This window comes from Rhopalosiphum maidis, chromosome 4 (assembly GCF_003676215.2).
Source record: "Rhopalosiphum maidis isolate BTI-1 chromosome 4, ASM367621v3, whole genome shotgun sequence".
In the NCBI taxonomy this organism is placed as follows: Eukaryota; Metazoa; Arthropoda; class Insecta; order Hemiptera; family Aphididae; genus Rhopalosiphum; species Rhopalosiphum maidis.
Window position 1 is genome coordinate 3,573,568 of NC_040880.1, and position 16,196 is coordinate 3,589,763.

Below are 16,196 nucleotides of genomic sequence, written 5' to 3' on the forward strand. Positions count from 1 at the left end.
AAGAAAAGTATAAAAATAAATTATTATCATTATATATTTTCAGCTAAAAACTATTAATAGTTTTGTACACTTTTATAATTTCTGAAAAATATGTAATTGATATACTATAATTGATAGTTCTTTAAAAACAAAATAATTATGAATTCTAGTATTACTTAGCAGTCAACAATATTGATAGTTGATCATTGTAATGGAAATTGAAAAATATATGTATTCGAAAGAATATGAATATTTTAATCAATAAATTATATTTTTGAAAATGATGATTATTTTAAAATTGTGCATCTATTCTCTTTGCTTATATCGTGAACTTAAAATTTATTAATTTAATGTAATAAACTTTAATTACATAATAACTACAATAGCTTCAAGCCTTCAATGAACGGTAAAAGATCAAAAATTAACGGAATTTATGTTAGGTTTCACTGAATAGCATAAGTATACAAATTATTCAATAACATTTATTTTAAAATAAACGAAACTTGTAATATGTTATCTTTTTTTGTAAAATGTATAACATAAAACAAAAAAATTTACATAATATATAAATTATATCGTATCACAAAACAAAATTAAACCAACATTTAATTTTTTGATCTTTGATTATAAAACTATGTTTATGTTATATATTTTAATAATATTTACGAATGATATATTATTTAGAACAGAAAAAAACATTTGAAAGTATAGGTTCTTAGTAAATTACCATACAACTTTTTCAATTTTCTAATAATTTTATTTTTCCTACCAAGTTAAAGGTTAACTATTAAAATTCAGAATAACGGGTTACGCTTATTAACGTCGAAATACTTAAACCATATAATATACGTATTATGTTTATATTTATTTATTACATTATTAAATTTTATATTTTACCTATTTTTTGTTTAGAATAAATTAATAATTATAGGTACTACTATAATAAATATTTTTTTTCCAAAACTAAAAACTATACATTTTTTATTCAAAAAAACACACATATACACAGCCACATTGGTTTAATTTCATATAAGTGAAGAATATTGCAATTTTCAATTTAGAAAATCTATCATTAAGAGTTTATTCCCTAACTTAAATAATTAGAAAAAAATTAATTATTGTTTACAATAATGATTATAAAATTAAATAATATTGACAGTATTTATCACAAAAACTTGTTCCACTCTAAAACTTTTCGGTGATAAATAGGTACGTTCATAGTAAAATTGTTGAGGACGAATAAACATGATGTATAATATACATCATTACATTTCGACGGCCTGTAGTTTTTGATTACCGCAATACTATAAGCCTATGATTATTAAAAATAACATGACACAAAATAATCAGAACAAAACTGTCGTGGGTGACCTAGTAACAGTTTTGATGAACTGTTTCCGTCACGGTAATAGGATACTGTTTATGTCTTCCCTGTATTTAGTGGTTTATTGGAATATTCTATTTTCTTATTATTTAAGTTGGTCGTAAAAAAAATACTACCGTTTTAATTTTGGTTAAAACTGCTGTAAAAATATTTTGCGGCTTCTAAACTGCGAGTTTTAAATTATTTGTAACATTGTAGAACTTGATTTATAACCCCTATAATGGAATTCAACCTACAATATAATTGATTTGAGTTAACAAAATACATATAACAAGTTATCAAAACATATTAAAATTAAATATTTAAGTTCAAAAAATGATAAAGTAATTTAATGTATTATAAAAAAATGTATTATGGATTTTACGGAATACACACTCCAAGCCTCCAAAGCATAATTTAATTTAACTTTAAATTTTAAATATAGATTTAACCTTGATAAAAAAAATATTCAAACGTACGGCAAATAATTTGTTTTGTTATTGAATTAATAAAAAAGATTGGTTAATATTTAAAACTTAAATTAATTATACAAAATAACTTTGTTTAAAATTATAAACTAGGTATTTAAAACAAATTTTCATAGTTATAACTTTATTTTTTTCAATAATATTGACTAAAATAGTTTATAATTTAAAATTAATTTTGGAAAAAAAATGTTTATTATAATTATTTAAAAATTATAAATGTATTCTATATTTTTAATTAATCGCAATTTTATAATTATTATTTTGTCAAATTTCCAATTTTAATTTATGTGTGTTTTATCTATATTATAATTATGTAAACAGTGTTGAAAATTAATATAAGTACTAATTATCAATATTTAATTGTCCGGTATGGTTTTAGAATAATTATGGTTCGTTTAAGGCTATCGATTTTACTGAATATTGCTCGTTGAGAACTAATTTCACAGAAAGGGAGATGACTAATAACAATCCAGTACCTCGAAAAGTTGGAAGCGGCGTCCCTTTAACGCGTACACACACCTAAGGCTATACCGGAGGGAACGATAAGGAGGAGTGTAAGACAAGGAATACGAGGAGAAAGAGAATAATAATCAGTATGCGGACGTTATAACAACCAGCACTATGACGGAGATGCGGGGAAATTTCTACGAGGGTGCGGATGAAAAAGCCTTGATTATCAGCAGGAATAAAACAACCGCTATGTTGTTAAAGAAGGAAACAAAATAATGACTGCCAAGACTTGGAGAGCCAACTGAGTTTTATTAGTAATATAATTCACATGAACTTTTTATTTATTTTTAATTTGTATGTAATTTACACCGTCGTTACTATTAAGGTGTAAGGTATATAGTATGGTGGTAAGTGGCTAGTTCATTAGTACCCCTCGAAAAGTAGCTGAATGTTTTATTTAAAGTTACCAATTTTTTGACCCATTGGCTTAACCATGACCGAAAACCTGGTAATGCGTCCACAAATGGCTATATTGTATATGATACACCTAAATTACGTAAGTATATATATATAAGTAAGTATGTAATTTATTTTAGTTTTGAAATTTCCAAACGGATATAAGCCGTAAAATATTTTAAATATTCACGCTACTCTGAAATTACAAGATAATTTTTAATCAACAAAATGTACAAATACATATACAAGTCCTGGTAAGACTAAATTATATTTAATTAATTAAAACGACTAGGTACTAAATCAGGAGATATATTAACAGATAAACATTCAAACATGAATTAGAGAGGTCTATAGACATTTTCATACAAGTATTTTTGCATGTAATAATGCTTATTTATAATATATAATGAGAACATTTATGTTAAAATGTCATTAAAAACTTAGATAAAAATAGATAATACATAATATTATATTTTATGTAGACATCAACTTAAATAGTTGTTCTAAAAATTATAAGCGATTGACAGAAAAAAGTCTGCAAATTTTTGAGTAGGTACAGTTATTATTTTCGTACAAAAATATAGAATCTAACCTAACCTTAGATGTGAATAAATAAATATATGTGAAAATTGTTATATTTCATTAAGGAACATGTTATTTTGGCATGTTAATAGATATATCCCTAATTGATGTTAGTAAAAAGCGATAGCTTTGAAAATGACATAGAATAAAACAATAGAAGTTATAATGCATAATGAATGAAGAAATAAGTAATATAGGTACCTTAGTAATAATATTACAAACATAAATGGAATTGACATGGAACAATAATAAAGGTTATTAATGGATAGTTCCGTCACTTGGGACTTAGGTAAAAGTAATTTTATAGAATAGCAAATTTTAACAAAATTTTCGTCGAGTAATTGAAGAATAAGATAACGAATTTGTAAACAATTATTGCTGTATCGTGTATAAATCAATATTTCGATTGTAAATTAAATTTTGCAAGGATATTGTTTAATTAATATGGTAAGTACAACCATATTTTTCAAACGATTATAAAGTGAATTTTACCTTTAGATAAATATATAAGTTAATATAAGCCTTAACTTATATTTAAAATATTTAAATATTATTAAGTCAAATTATTTGAACGTATAAGTGCATAATAAAAAATACCGACATACAATGTTTGTATATGTACAAATGATGTGAAACGATAAATCATTTGTCTCCGGTCCCATGTGGCAGGAATGAGACATTATCAGTTTTCCCAGGAAACACCTTTTTGATGCTTTTCGCATGGCCGATTCGTTCTGTGTGACGTCCGTGTTTTCATTATATATATAAAAATGTCATAAACTCTTTTGCTGTCGTGTTACTATCCGATGGGACTAAAGGCAGTAAATACACAACTGACCAAGTTGTTTTAGTTTTACGAGTAAATCCAAACCTAACGTATTTAACATTTTGTTACAAGGGTAATATCAACTTATAGAAAAAAATAAATAAAATAAAACAAAAAAAAATTTTCAAGATACACACTATTTCACTCTAAACCTAAAAGTCTTTATAAATATAATTGTATGAAAATTCAAAATTGTAATATACCTAAGTATATTTTTTGCATTAAAACGTTAAATATAAGTATACGTATGTATTTGATCTTATAGTAGATTTAAAAAGAAAAATTACTTTTTTTATATTGTAATATTTATATTTACTACTTTTTATGTAATTTTTCATAAATACTAATAACATATTGCAAGTACACATTGCAAAACTAATATATCTCGCATTATATTAAGAATTGAAAAATTGTAGTTTACAATTTCAAAAGCTTATGATGCTCATTATAAACATTAAGAACGATTATTTCATTATAATTATGACTTAACTTTTGACACGGGAAATTAGAATTTAAAACAAAGTTTTAAACAAAAATTAACACGAATGAATGATAGCTATTGAATACATGTTAAAATATTTATCAACGAGAACTGACAACAGTTTAAAAGGATACATTAATAGAGCGATTTTAATACGGATATATTAAATATACAGTTTACTAAATTATAATAAAATTTTTATTTTAAAATTAATAAATTAATCTTCAGGCTTTATACTATAGGTTTTAAGGATATAAAAGCATAAGCAAATATTACATATTTTCTATTGACTTTAAAATATTTTTCTAAGCATAGACAAATTGAAAAGCAATTTAAGATCCATTGAAATTTATAGAAATATAATTATACTGTAAACTCAATAATTTACAAATTCAATATATTTATATATTGGGTAAGTGTGTATATGTGTGTTTTTAGTTGTATGTGCGTGTCCAAGTGCTAAGATTACTATAGCGTTGTAATATTTCAAGTTCGAAATACATACTGTGGAATTATCATAATTCTGATTAATGAAGAAGTAAGGTCCACGGAGATCCTTTTCTTTAGTCTTAATCAATTTTTTTTCTCTTTATGAAAACCATTTACCACCTACTCACTTCTAGTCCACCGATAAAATATATTTACAAATCTACAGTAAGGTATGATATACCTAAATAACGAATATTAAAATGTGGAATTGTATTCACGTAGATTGAACTCAAAATATTAAAAGAATTTTTAAAAGTTATGTGATTTAAATCGTGAATAATTTGAGTAATAATAAAATTAAAATAACTGAAATCCAGACAAGATACTGCAGTGTAGAGACTTGAAATCATTTCATGTGGTTCATTGCAATGCTAAATAAAATATGGTACCTATAACATTTTTACATAATTTAGAGTTCAGTAAAACACTTTTCAACAATTTTATTAAAAAGCTTTTCGAACTTCGTACGAAATGAATAGAACATATCTTTCGACGCTCCTCCTTCTCACATAAAAAAATTAGTAATAAAATTAAAAATTATAATTTGTTTAAAAAAAAAAAAACAAAAACTTTCAAATGCAAACGGAAAATTCTTTAGTCCACACTATTTCCACTTTGACCTCAACAAATGTTTTACTGAGATATACCGAGTAATGCACGTATTGTATGCGTCGCACTCACAGTGTCAGATTTTTTCAGACCGACCCTTAAGGGGAACGTCGAACCCGATGAAACAACGGTAAACGCGGTTCGTATGTGTAAATATAATGTTGTGTTAGTTGGTGATCCCACGCGCACGCACACACACGCAAACCACTGGTTGTCCTATGATCGCACGTTAATCAATCCGTTACTAAACCCGATGGATACGTCAAGGTTAATCCTCTCGGTCAGACGTACACACACCATGGACTATCGCGCAGCACTATGCCGTGACACTGCCCTCCTGAGTACCATATATACACATAGGGCATAAGCACATGAGTTACATACGATAACGGGAATAATGATAATAATAATAATAATAATAATAATAATGTGATGTGTTCGGTATAAATGCACACATACACACACACACACGCACACACACACACACACACACATAATGCAATGAACGCGATTTCTTTGTGCTCAGCGATCACGTGGACAAGAATAATATAATACTGTGTATAGTCGAATACAAGACGATTTTTTTTAACGACAACGAACGCTAGTTATTTCGAAAAGTACCTTTTTACTATTATACTTTCTTCGATAATGGCAATATTCTAAGTAGGTAAGACGCGTAATTCTATTTTTTCCATACTTTGTTCAACCCCTTGTTTGTCGATGGTGAAATCACAACTGTCTGTACCAGCTGCACTATCTGAATAATTTAATCAACATTTCAACGTAAATTTAAATTTAAATATAAACTATCTATTGTAGAAATAAAGTCATTATTTATAGTAATTTTATCGCTTACATTTTAAATAAGAGAAAAGAGGTATAGCAATGCGTAGAAATCTGTAATGCACTAATACTCTGCCAATCTCAACTTAAAATTTTTGTTAATAAAAACACTATTCACGTTCCATACTCGATATCTATTTAAAATCATCTAATTATTTTAAATTATAAAATTAAGTATATCGATTAACTGATAGTGGTAAAACTTATAACTTTAAAGGTGGTAAAAAAGTAAAACAAAGAGGCATTGAAGATTTATAGATAGTAATATTATAAAAGAATAAGTGTACACTATAAGCACTCTGTATTTATACGTGTATACTGTATAGGTTATATATCGTGTATATGCCTATGCCTACAATATCAACCAGCATGTAAATCGATATAGGTACTTAACGGTACACCCACACTTGCACACATACATACATACATACATACATACACACGAGTGTATACAATATCGCATATATTTTAAAAGTGACTATTATAAGATTTTTTTAAAAACTTACAAAAAATAATATGAAAAGAAAAATAAATGTACTCATTTACTATTTTTTTTTTTTAATTTTAAATTTTATTATACTAATTGAGTAAAACAGTAGTTTAATAAAACTTTAATTTTAATTATTGTAGTGCATTATTTATGTATATTTAAAACAATAAAAATAAAACTGTAAAAATAAGTTATATGTATTTGAAAAATGTACCAAGTTGTTAGAAAACAAATACTGTTGGTTTTATTTCCAACCAAATTATATGACAAAGTTTTTAGTTTTTAACTTTATTTTATACTAAAACATTTCTTATGACTATTCTCAGTAGTTACCAATAATATATAATATATACATTTACTAATTGTTTGATCGTAAACAAATTATTGTTTTTAAAACATACCTACTTTAAAATCACAAACAAAAATGTTATTATTGAAATATAGGTACTTAATCCAACTTCTAGCCATCCACACGAGAACCAAATTTTACGAAAAATCCAATACCCCTAACTAAACTTTAAATTTTAAAATAATTATTATATGAAAGAATTGTTTCACCTATAACTACGATAAAATGTTTCAATTTTAAATTTTATGTAAGAAAATAAAAACCAAAATGTATGAATTGTTTAAAAAAAAAAATTTAGTTGAATCAATGTACAAATCCCCTTCTTTCATAGAGATAAACACTTTTAAAATAGATTAATACCTTAAAATGCTCTATATTATCTGACTTTGCAAAACAAAAGATAAAAACTGTCCATCATTCTTCCCCGGGATAAACCACGACTCTAGTTATATAGCCTTGTCCTATCCATTATTTTATGTTCTATAAAAGATACGCTCACTAAATACTATTAACTGAATAGTTATTACTGATTAGGTGTGCAATTATAAATCTAATGCATATTTTTACTAATATAAGTATTAATATAACTTGCAATTTTTTGTATTATAATTTGATTTAATGTGATATTTCCATACAATTTGTTATATTATATTAATTTAGTCATAGATACTTTCATATTCATATAAATTATATTTTCTATAATTGAATAATTTTTAATTTAAAAGACATATCTATCATATTTTTGAAAAACATGGTATTGTTCTTTCATACAAACTATGTTGTATTATATTGTCTGAAAGCATTTTTAAAATTATAAATTACAAATTAAACTCAAATATTTACACTTAATTTTTAAATTCATTTCCCCAGTGTAAAAAATGATTTATTTCTTATTCTAGACCGTGAATTCCTAATTGAGTAAGATACCTTTATGATATTGTTTTTTTTTCTAATAAGTAACTACAGCTTTTTAAAGTTTTTTGAAACAAAACATCTATTTTTTCATTTTTTAGTAGCATATACAGTATATGCACTGCGCATATTACATCATTCTAAAAAAGTTTCTTAGTTTATTTGTATTGTAGATTTTTATAATTAATTAAAAACAAATGTAATATAGTAAAAGCAAAACACATAATTTTGATAAGTATTTAATATATAAAGGATATAAGGATGTTTTTAATATGAATATTTCATTTAAAAATTAATAAACTCAATAAATGTATACAATTATTACTATAATATTTTTTTCAAAAGAAGTAGGTAAGTATTTAATTATTTTAAAATAAATATATTTCTATTATTTTTTATCAGAATTGAGACATTTATATTTATGTTTTTTCTATTTTTAACACCACTCGCCAGTTACATTAATGTTTTAATATCTAATAGCAATTAAGTTATAAAAGTATAGATAAAATTATATAATAAACAAACAGAAAATAGCTATTTGTTTATACTACTACTTTAAATAATTTAACGTAAAAAATGTATCCATTAATGACGTTAAACTTTTAATAAATAACAAGCTTTATAATCTTTTCATATTTTACAAATTTTACATCAAAATTCAAATTTCTATAGTTCCTATACAATTATAAGATAAATTGATAAAGTTCTTAAATAAAACTATAAATATTAAAAATATAAAACTTAAATTATATGTATATGTATAAAAAATATACTATGGTTTAATGTGAATCTAATAAAAAAAAAAAAAAAGCAATATAGGAATCTCTATAGCATGGGTGGCCGCGAGCCGCATACGTCGATGAAGAATGCCTGATATAGATACTTAATACCTGACTATTTTATTCGATTAGTTTTAAAATAACACGAGAGTAAAATAATATTATTATATAGAAATTCAAAATTACATATTAATATGTTTTATGATAATATGGCGTTGAAAATTAAATATTAAAACTTTTACAAACAAAAATAACACACATTGTTCAATAAACTTATGTTTTTAAACTATAAAAAACTTTACGAGTGCAAATTTGTGTTCTCATAAAAATTTCACAGTTTAAATTATTTTGTAAAATCCAACCAATGAAGACTAAACCTATTTATAGATTCTTAGCAAAATATGTTAGTATTTAGAACAAAATATGTATAATATATTATATACCGTAAAGTAATATTATCTGTACTTATTACGTCATTTTGTTCCAAAAAACTTAATGCACCTAATTAAATTAAAACATTGAGATATCAGTATTCTAAACAAATCCGAAAAAAATTAAATAAATAATTTGAATGGTTTTAATTAAAAGTTGGTTGACTTTTAATCCTATTATTTCTCAATAAAAATCAATATGTATAACGCACTCGAATTACTAATATGTTTCAGTGGTTACGAGAAAATTACATTAACAGAACATAGTTAAATGCAAGTCTCTGGATACACTACTCCTTTGAAACGTTTACAATATAAATGAGCCTCGTAAATCCCAAAAGAAGTTTTCTAGTATAAAATCTAATTTCAGAATCGGGTAACAGAGCTGTTAGCTTTAAAAATCATATCATAGCAAGTGAATTAATTATTTCTATTCAGTTGTAGGCCCCTCAGCTGTTCCATATTTAATCTCATATCCCACAGGGAGAACAGGAATCTACAAGAAAGAAATTTTTGAAATAATTAAGCTCAAGTTTTAGTTTAATATACCGTAAACATAAATTGTACGTGGTTAATTTTCGCAGATCCGCACTTGTGAGTCGAGTCCTGCTCGGAAAAATGTGCTCTGATGTATTTTTAAATTATAAATATATGTATATCGTATATGTATATATAAGTAGTATTATACGCAATTTTATGCGTGTCCCTCTTAGCACTCAAGTAAACTATGCATATGTATTATAAATAATATTATTAATATGTTTTAAACACCTAATAAAACAATGCGATAAAACAACTAAATATACCTAAAACCATAGTTTTATCACAATATAATGAAACAACCCAACGACATCGATGATGTATCTTGAACAGTATATTTTAATATACTATATATACTTATATAAACTTTACAATAGCCGATAACTACTAATATAACAATTATGGTAATAAATTGAATGAGCAAAGTTATCGAGTAAAAAATATTTAGCTATACTCTAACATTATTCTAGTATTTTATAGTGAATATTCAATATTATGGCATTATGCAACTCTAACCTGTGTGGCGTGGCGATGGTGAGCCGTAATGGCGATTGCAGTTGTCGATTACTAGCGCCGGCGTCCCTGCGCATCCTTCGGTGCTGTTCTAACAAGCCGTCCCGGTCATATTCCGCAGGCGTATAGTGCTTTATGAAATGGTTGAGCGACGGAAATTTTCCTAAGAAAATAAAAGAATACGTAAATTACATAATGCAATATCAACATACTTTAAGATAAAAATGTATGTAATTTTTGACGATAATATTACAATATCAGCCTTTGAATTCACATTACGATTAACAAAACACCATGATAATAAAACATTTCAATACATATCGTAATAGACATACCTATAAGCATAACATATCATTCTCGCACACACTATACTCATATAAAAAATGTATAATTGTATGAATATTAAAAGAAATTATTTTGTTATCACATTGAAAATGTTAATTACAATTCATCTATATTATTTTTTTGTTAAAATAAGTTTTGATTATCTGCAAAACTTTTGTCCAAGTTTAATTTGTAAGCTTGTAAAAAACTTGTTAAAAAAAATTAGTTTGTTTTTGACATTTAATATAAATTCTTATAAAGGTATTGAATTATATGTAACTACATATCAGGGGTAACCAAGTTGCGATTCTCTTCGTCGACGTATGCGGCTCGCGGTCTTATTTACAAAATCCAAAATTTTAATTTTTTTTGCATACATTTATATAAAAAAAAAAAATGTTTTTATTATTATTTTATTATTTCATATTTCGAAATTTGATATGTTTATCGGATGTTAACTATCTTTATTAATTTTGTGGTATAAAAGTACAGATTAGATAATTTGGCTCTTGATATAATTACATTAATATATGTGGCTCGCGTACATAGTCATGTTGGCCACCCCTGCTATATATATTCTAACTATTTAAACAGATTTTTTTTTAAAACAGTAAACTGTTTCTGCTGGAAAATTACCATTTTACACATTAAGGGTATTTTAAGTGAAGCGACGTGGGGTTAATACTATAATAATCGTAGAATAATTTAAAAAGTTATTATTCAAAAACATTTTGAAATACCTTATACTTTTTGACTAACGATAAATGAATCACGTTATAGTCCGTGTGTATTTAATACTATTATATATGCCACTGATCACAGTGTATCGAATAGAAGCAATAAGACAGTAACAGCAGCAGCAATGGCAATGAGAAGAATCGTATGTATATATTACCACCCCTCGCAGTGAACATGCTATTATCGGGTGATTCACATTGTGGTAGTAGTTGTGGCGGTGGCAGTGATGGTGGTGGTGGTGGATGTGAATAGTTGTTTGAGCAGAGGGATAGTGGCCGCGAGTGGAAAAATAATGACCAAACACCAACACCCGCCGCGGCGCCCCGGATGCACGCCAAGGGGAGGGCAAGAAATAATACCTTCATAAATCTGACTGGTTGTATAATTGAAAACGACTCACACACCTATCTCGCTTGTGCTCACCCTTCTTCTTCACTCCCACCCACCACCCAACACTCATCGATCTATCTCTCTCTCTCTCACACACATACCATAAATAAATATACATATAATTTATAATATATACACTATATGCAAAACGCAAATATTGCTGAGGAATGTGCCCCACACTTTCGCTCACCACTGCAGCGTGTTGTACATAGCGGACACCTAAATCGATATTCTGATAGCCCTTATTCGCACAGCCTATATAAAATGTAATATGTATTAGATTATACATACATGTTTATATGCATACATGCACACACACCGCTGTGCACGTTATTATTCTATAACACAAATGTGCAGTTGTAAATAGTTAGCCGTTGCTGTGATGTGTGTATTAAACTCATATATTTGTGCGTATGGTTTTTGAATGCGTATTGCATATATTATATTAAATTATGAACGATATTATAATAACATGCAATTCAATGATTTTAATATTGGGTATAATGAAGTAAAGAGACTGCAGTTGTTTTTAAAAATCATAAACACGTTAAAAATACTGATGATATTTATTCGAAAAAATATATATGTACCAAACCACAAATAAAATCGTGTTAAAATATTCAAAATCATAAACGAAACCGTACATTCAAAAGAATTGACCCATTTTAAATAAACAGATATACCTCAATTATAGGTAGGTAAGTGTCTAACATTTTCTGCGTAGCGTTATAGCATCGATATATTTAAGAAATATTTATTGTGAAAATGAAATAACCGCAATAGAAATAATTTAACTAACCTGTAATTTATTTTACCACAATATGGTTAAAGCGTATATGAATTATATTTCATCGCCTACAGATTCTAAAATACAGTTGGAAATAAGAAAAATTGATTGGCCATATATTTCTACACACGAAATTAGCTTAAAAATCACTTATATTATTTATAGTTTACTATAAAAATACTTAAATAATGAATTGTCTTAGGCCATACTTTATTTTATTTAAATCTTTTTCCTTTTAGGTAATTATATTTAAAATAAAATATTAGAATGTTTATTTTTATTAATTAAATTTATTATTTAAAATAACTCAATAAAAATAAAAATACCTAATACGAATAATAAAGTTATATATATATATATTATATAACTGATAATATATTATACATATTAATAACTTATGAATACAAATATTTTACTGCTAACTCTTTAAATTTGTTCACGTAATTTTTATATTTCAATAACGATTGTATTTTTTTTTTTTATTAAATCACAAGTAGCCATCACGTAATGAGATTCATTATCATAATAAAATAACGAACATTACATTTTACATCCATTATAAATATTATAAAATTATTTTTTTTATCATCCTACATCATTAATAAATGTAATCATCAAAGTTTTTTCAAAAATTATTATAATACGTATGTATCATGAAATTTAAAAAAACGTGAAATATTATTATTTATAAATGTATACAATTTCTATACTGGTATTTATATAATTATTTTAACATTTTACAATATACAAGCCTATATTAAGCGTTAATTTATTTATGGTTACATTTAATCCTATTAAAAGCGATTCTAAACAATGGATCCATTATTTATAGTTGTTAACAGATTTGTTAATTTTAATTAATCTATTACACTATAATGTGTTTTATAAGTGCACTTATTAGGTACTTTTCTTTAATTTGTACATATGTTTAAGTTATATTTAAAATAACAAAGGTAATAAACTAATAACTATAAAGCATATATATTTTGTTAACTTATTAATTTGCTTAATTATTAATTTATTAATATTAAATAATTTAACATACAAATCAATGATTTCAAATTAAATGTTTAGATCGCATTAAAAAGTTTCATACGTAAAACCTGCATCAATCTGATAGAATATCTTTCTCAACTGCCACCAAAACTTTATTTTAAATTGTCTTAAACTCGTAACAAATTGTTATTTTTACTATAATAGTTATTGCAGATTGCAGAAGTTTTGAAACAAAAATATCAACCCAATTTGTAGTTTTGATTTCCACTTGATTTCTCATGAAAATATTAAAACAATATGCATGCACATATTATATAGGTACTACATATATATTTAGATAATATTTAACAATACTAGCTTATACATAATGAAGTGTTATTTTATTATTTTATAATATTTTATATTTGTGAATTGTATCGTAACAAACCGAAATTGATCATATCTCATAAATATTCAATGTATTCTACCATTATTTTAGATGATATTTATTAAGTTATCTCTTATCTATTTAATCAATTGAAATTCGGACTGCATTCATTGAACAAAAATATTAAAAAATGTATCAAAATAAAAAATAAAACAACGAATTAAATTAAAAATACTAAAACTATGGAAATTTATGATTAGACTTTTCAATAATTAACATCTGAAATATTTATAAAATCTTGTGTATAAATACACACACACACATACTCAGTATCAATTCCTCGTGACAAATATAGGTATATGTGTATTGTGTATGCATTGACCTAATAAACATTTTGAAGACAATACGATTCAATTAAAAAAATACGTATATTATATATAAAAATGTGATCGTAAATTAGTAATAAATTTGAATTTTTTTTTCGTAATTATATTGTAGGTAGTATTTATTGGATACTCCAATTACATTTCTTACAAGAATAGCTCCAGGATCCATAGAGACCACCCCTTCTAGTAATTTTAAAAAACTATAAATTGTTGAAAACGAAATTATAAAAAATATAAAGTATAAATTAATATAATAATATAATTATATAAAATACAATATGGTATGATATAATTATAACTTAGCACTTCCTCAACCAAGACTCTGAGAGCCCCTTTTCTTATGAATAATCAATTATCATTTATCTACTTATGGTAACTACAATGGACTCAACAATAGCACCTGTACAGAATATATGGAGGTACCTACATGTGGACCACGTCACCAACATTGCCATACAACCCTCTGGGGATTTATTTTAATTAATACCGACGGCGGCCATTAGTTAAATTGAATTGCCGCATTCAGAATTCCACAGAGCCTTTACATGGCAAAATAACGAAGGCCCAGTTTTGAAATCACGAAGTCTCCCTACCCCCCCCCACCATTACATACCACTAATACCATTCACTGTCACTCGAACACTATCACGACCCTCCACTTCGACTCATTTAACTTGCTGTCACACAATTATTGTCATACTGTTACAGTATCCAAGGCGATTTTATATATATATATAAGCGACAGTAAAATGGACCGTGCTCAATATATATGCCAAGGCAACGGTTTGAAATCTGGAGTTTAACTTGCGACCAAATGCCTCTCCGAAATGGGACCCTCCTTTTTGAGCGCACTAACGGAATGTCAAGAGGGACGCCTAATTTTTACCCCGAAAAACATTCACGGACTTTTCGTTTATTGATCCACAAAGTAACAGTAAAAACACAAAAACCAAAACAGTACACAGTGCTCTTCTTCTCTTTACGCGTCTGCCCAAGTAAATTAAATTATTTTTTTTTATTCAATAGGTATTTTATTTTAATTTAATAGCACATATATTGATAAATGGTGTTGTGAATAATATATAGCAATTCATTGATAAAAAAAATAATTAATTAATTCTTATAATTATATTTTTAATTCATACATTTGCAATGTACACTCGAGTAAAACAGAATAATTTAAACGAGCGCGTTTCCTATATAGATAATAAATTCTTTAATGTATACAGTTGTTTATGTATTATGTATATTATAAATAATACAACCGTCGTTTATTCGTGAATTCCCATTTAACTGTTTTCTAACGTAAAACATTCTGTTATAATTTTTTTTTCATACTTAAAAAATAATATTTTACCATATAAACCTCATTTTAAAAATAATTAACTTTTTTATTCTAAGCCTGAACGTTTCTATGATAAAAGGTGTAGGTATCTACTCCAATGACAAATTTTCTTGAAACTTTAAAGACATAAGTAGCTGCAATTTTATAGATTATTACATACATGCTAGTAATCAATACTATAATGATTTATAAAAAATATTTATCTCTACCCCTAAAAATATTTAAAAATTGCATAGAAATACTGAAATATATATAATAATTTACTAAAATGGTTATACTATAT

The 16,196-nt window shown here is 25.7% G+C and overlaps 1 protein-coding gene across 1 annotated transcript in view; it reads right to left on the bottom strand.

Annotated features, from left to right (window-relative positions):
* The window catches only part of LOC113549234 (disintegrin and metalloproteinase domain-containing protein 10), an 83,569-nt gene that overhangs the window by 44,481 nt on the left and 22,892 nt on the right, over positions 1-16,196 (bottom strand). The window contains exon 2 of the mRNA XM_026950443.1: positions 10,584-10,743. Within this exon, the coding sequence (XP_026806244.1) occupies positions 10,584-10,743 (160 nt within the window). The remainder of the gene's footprint in view (positions 1-10,583; positions 10,744-16,196) is intronic.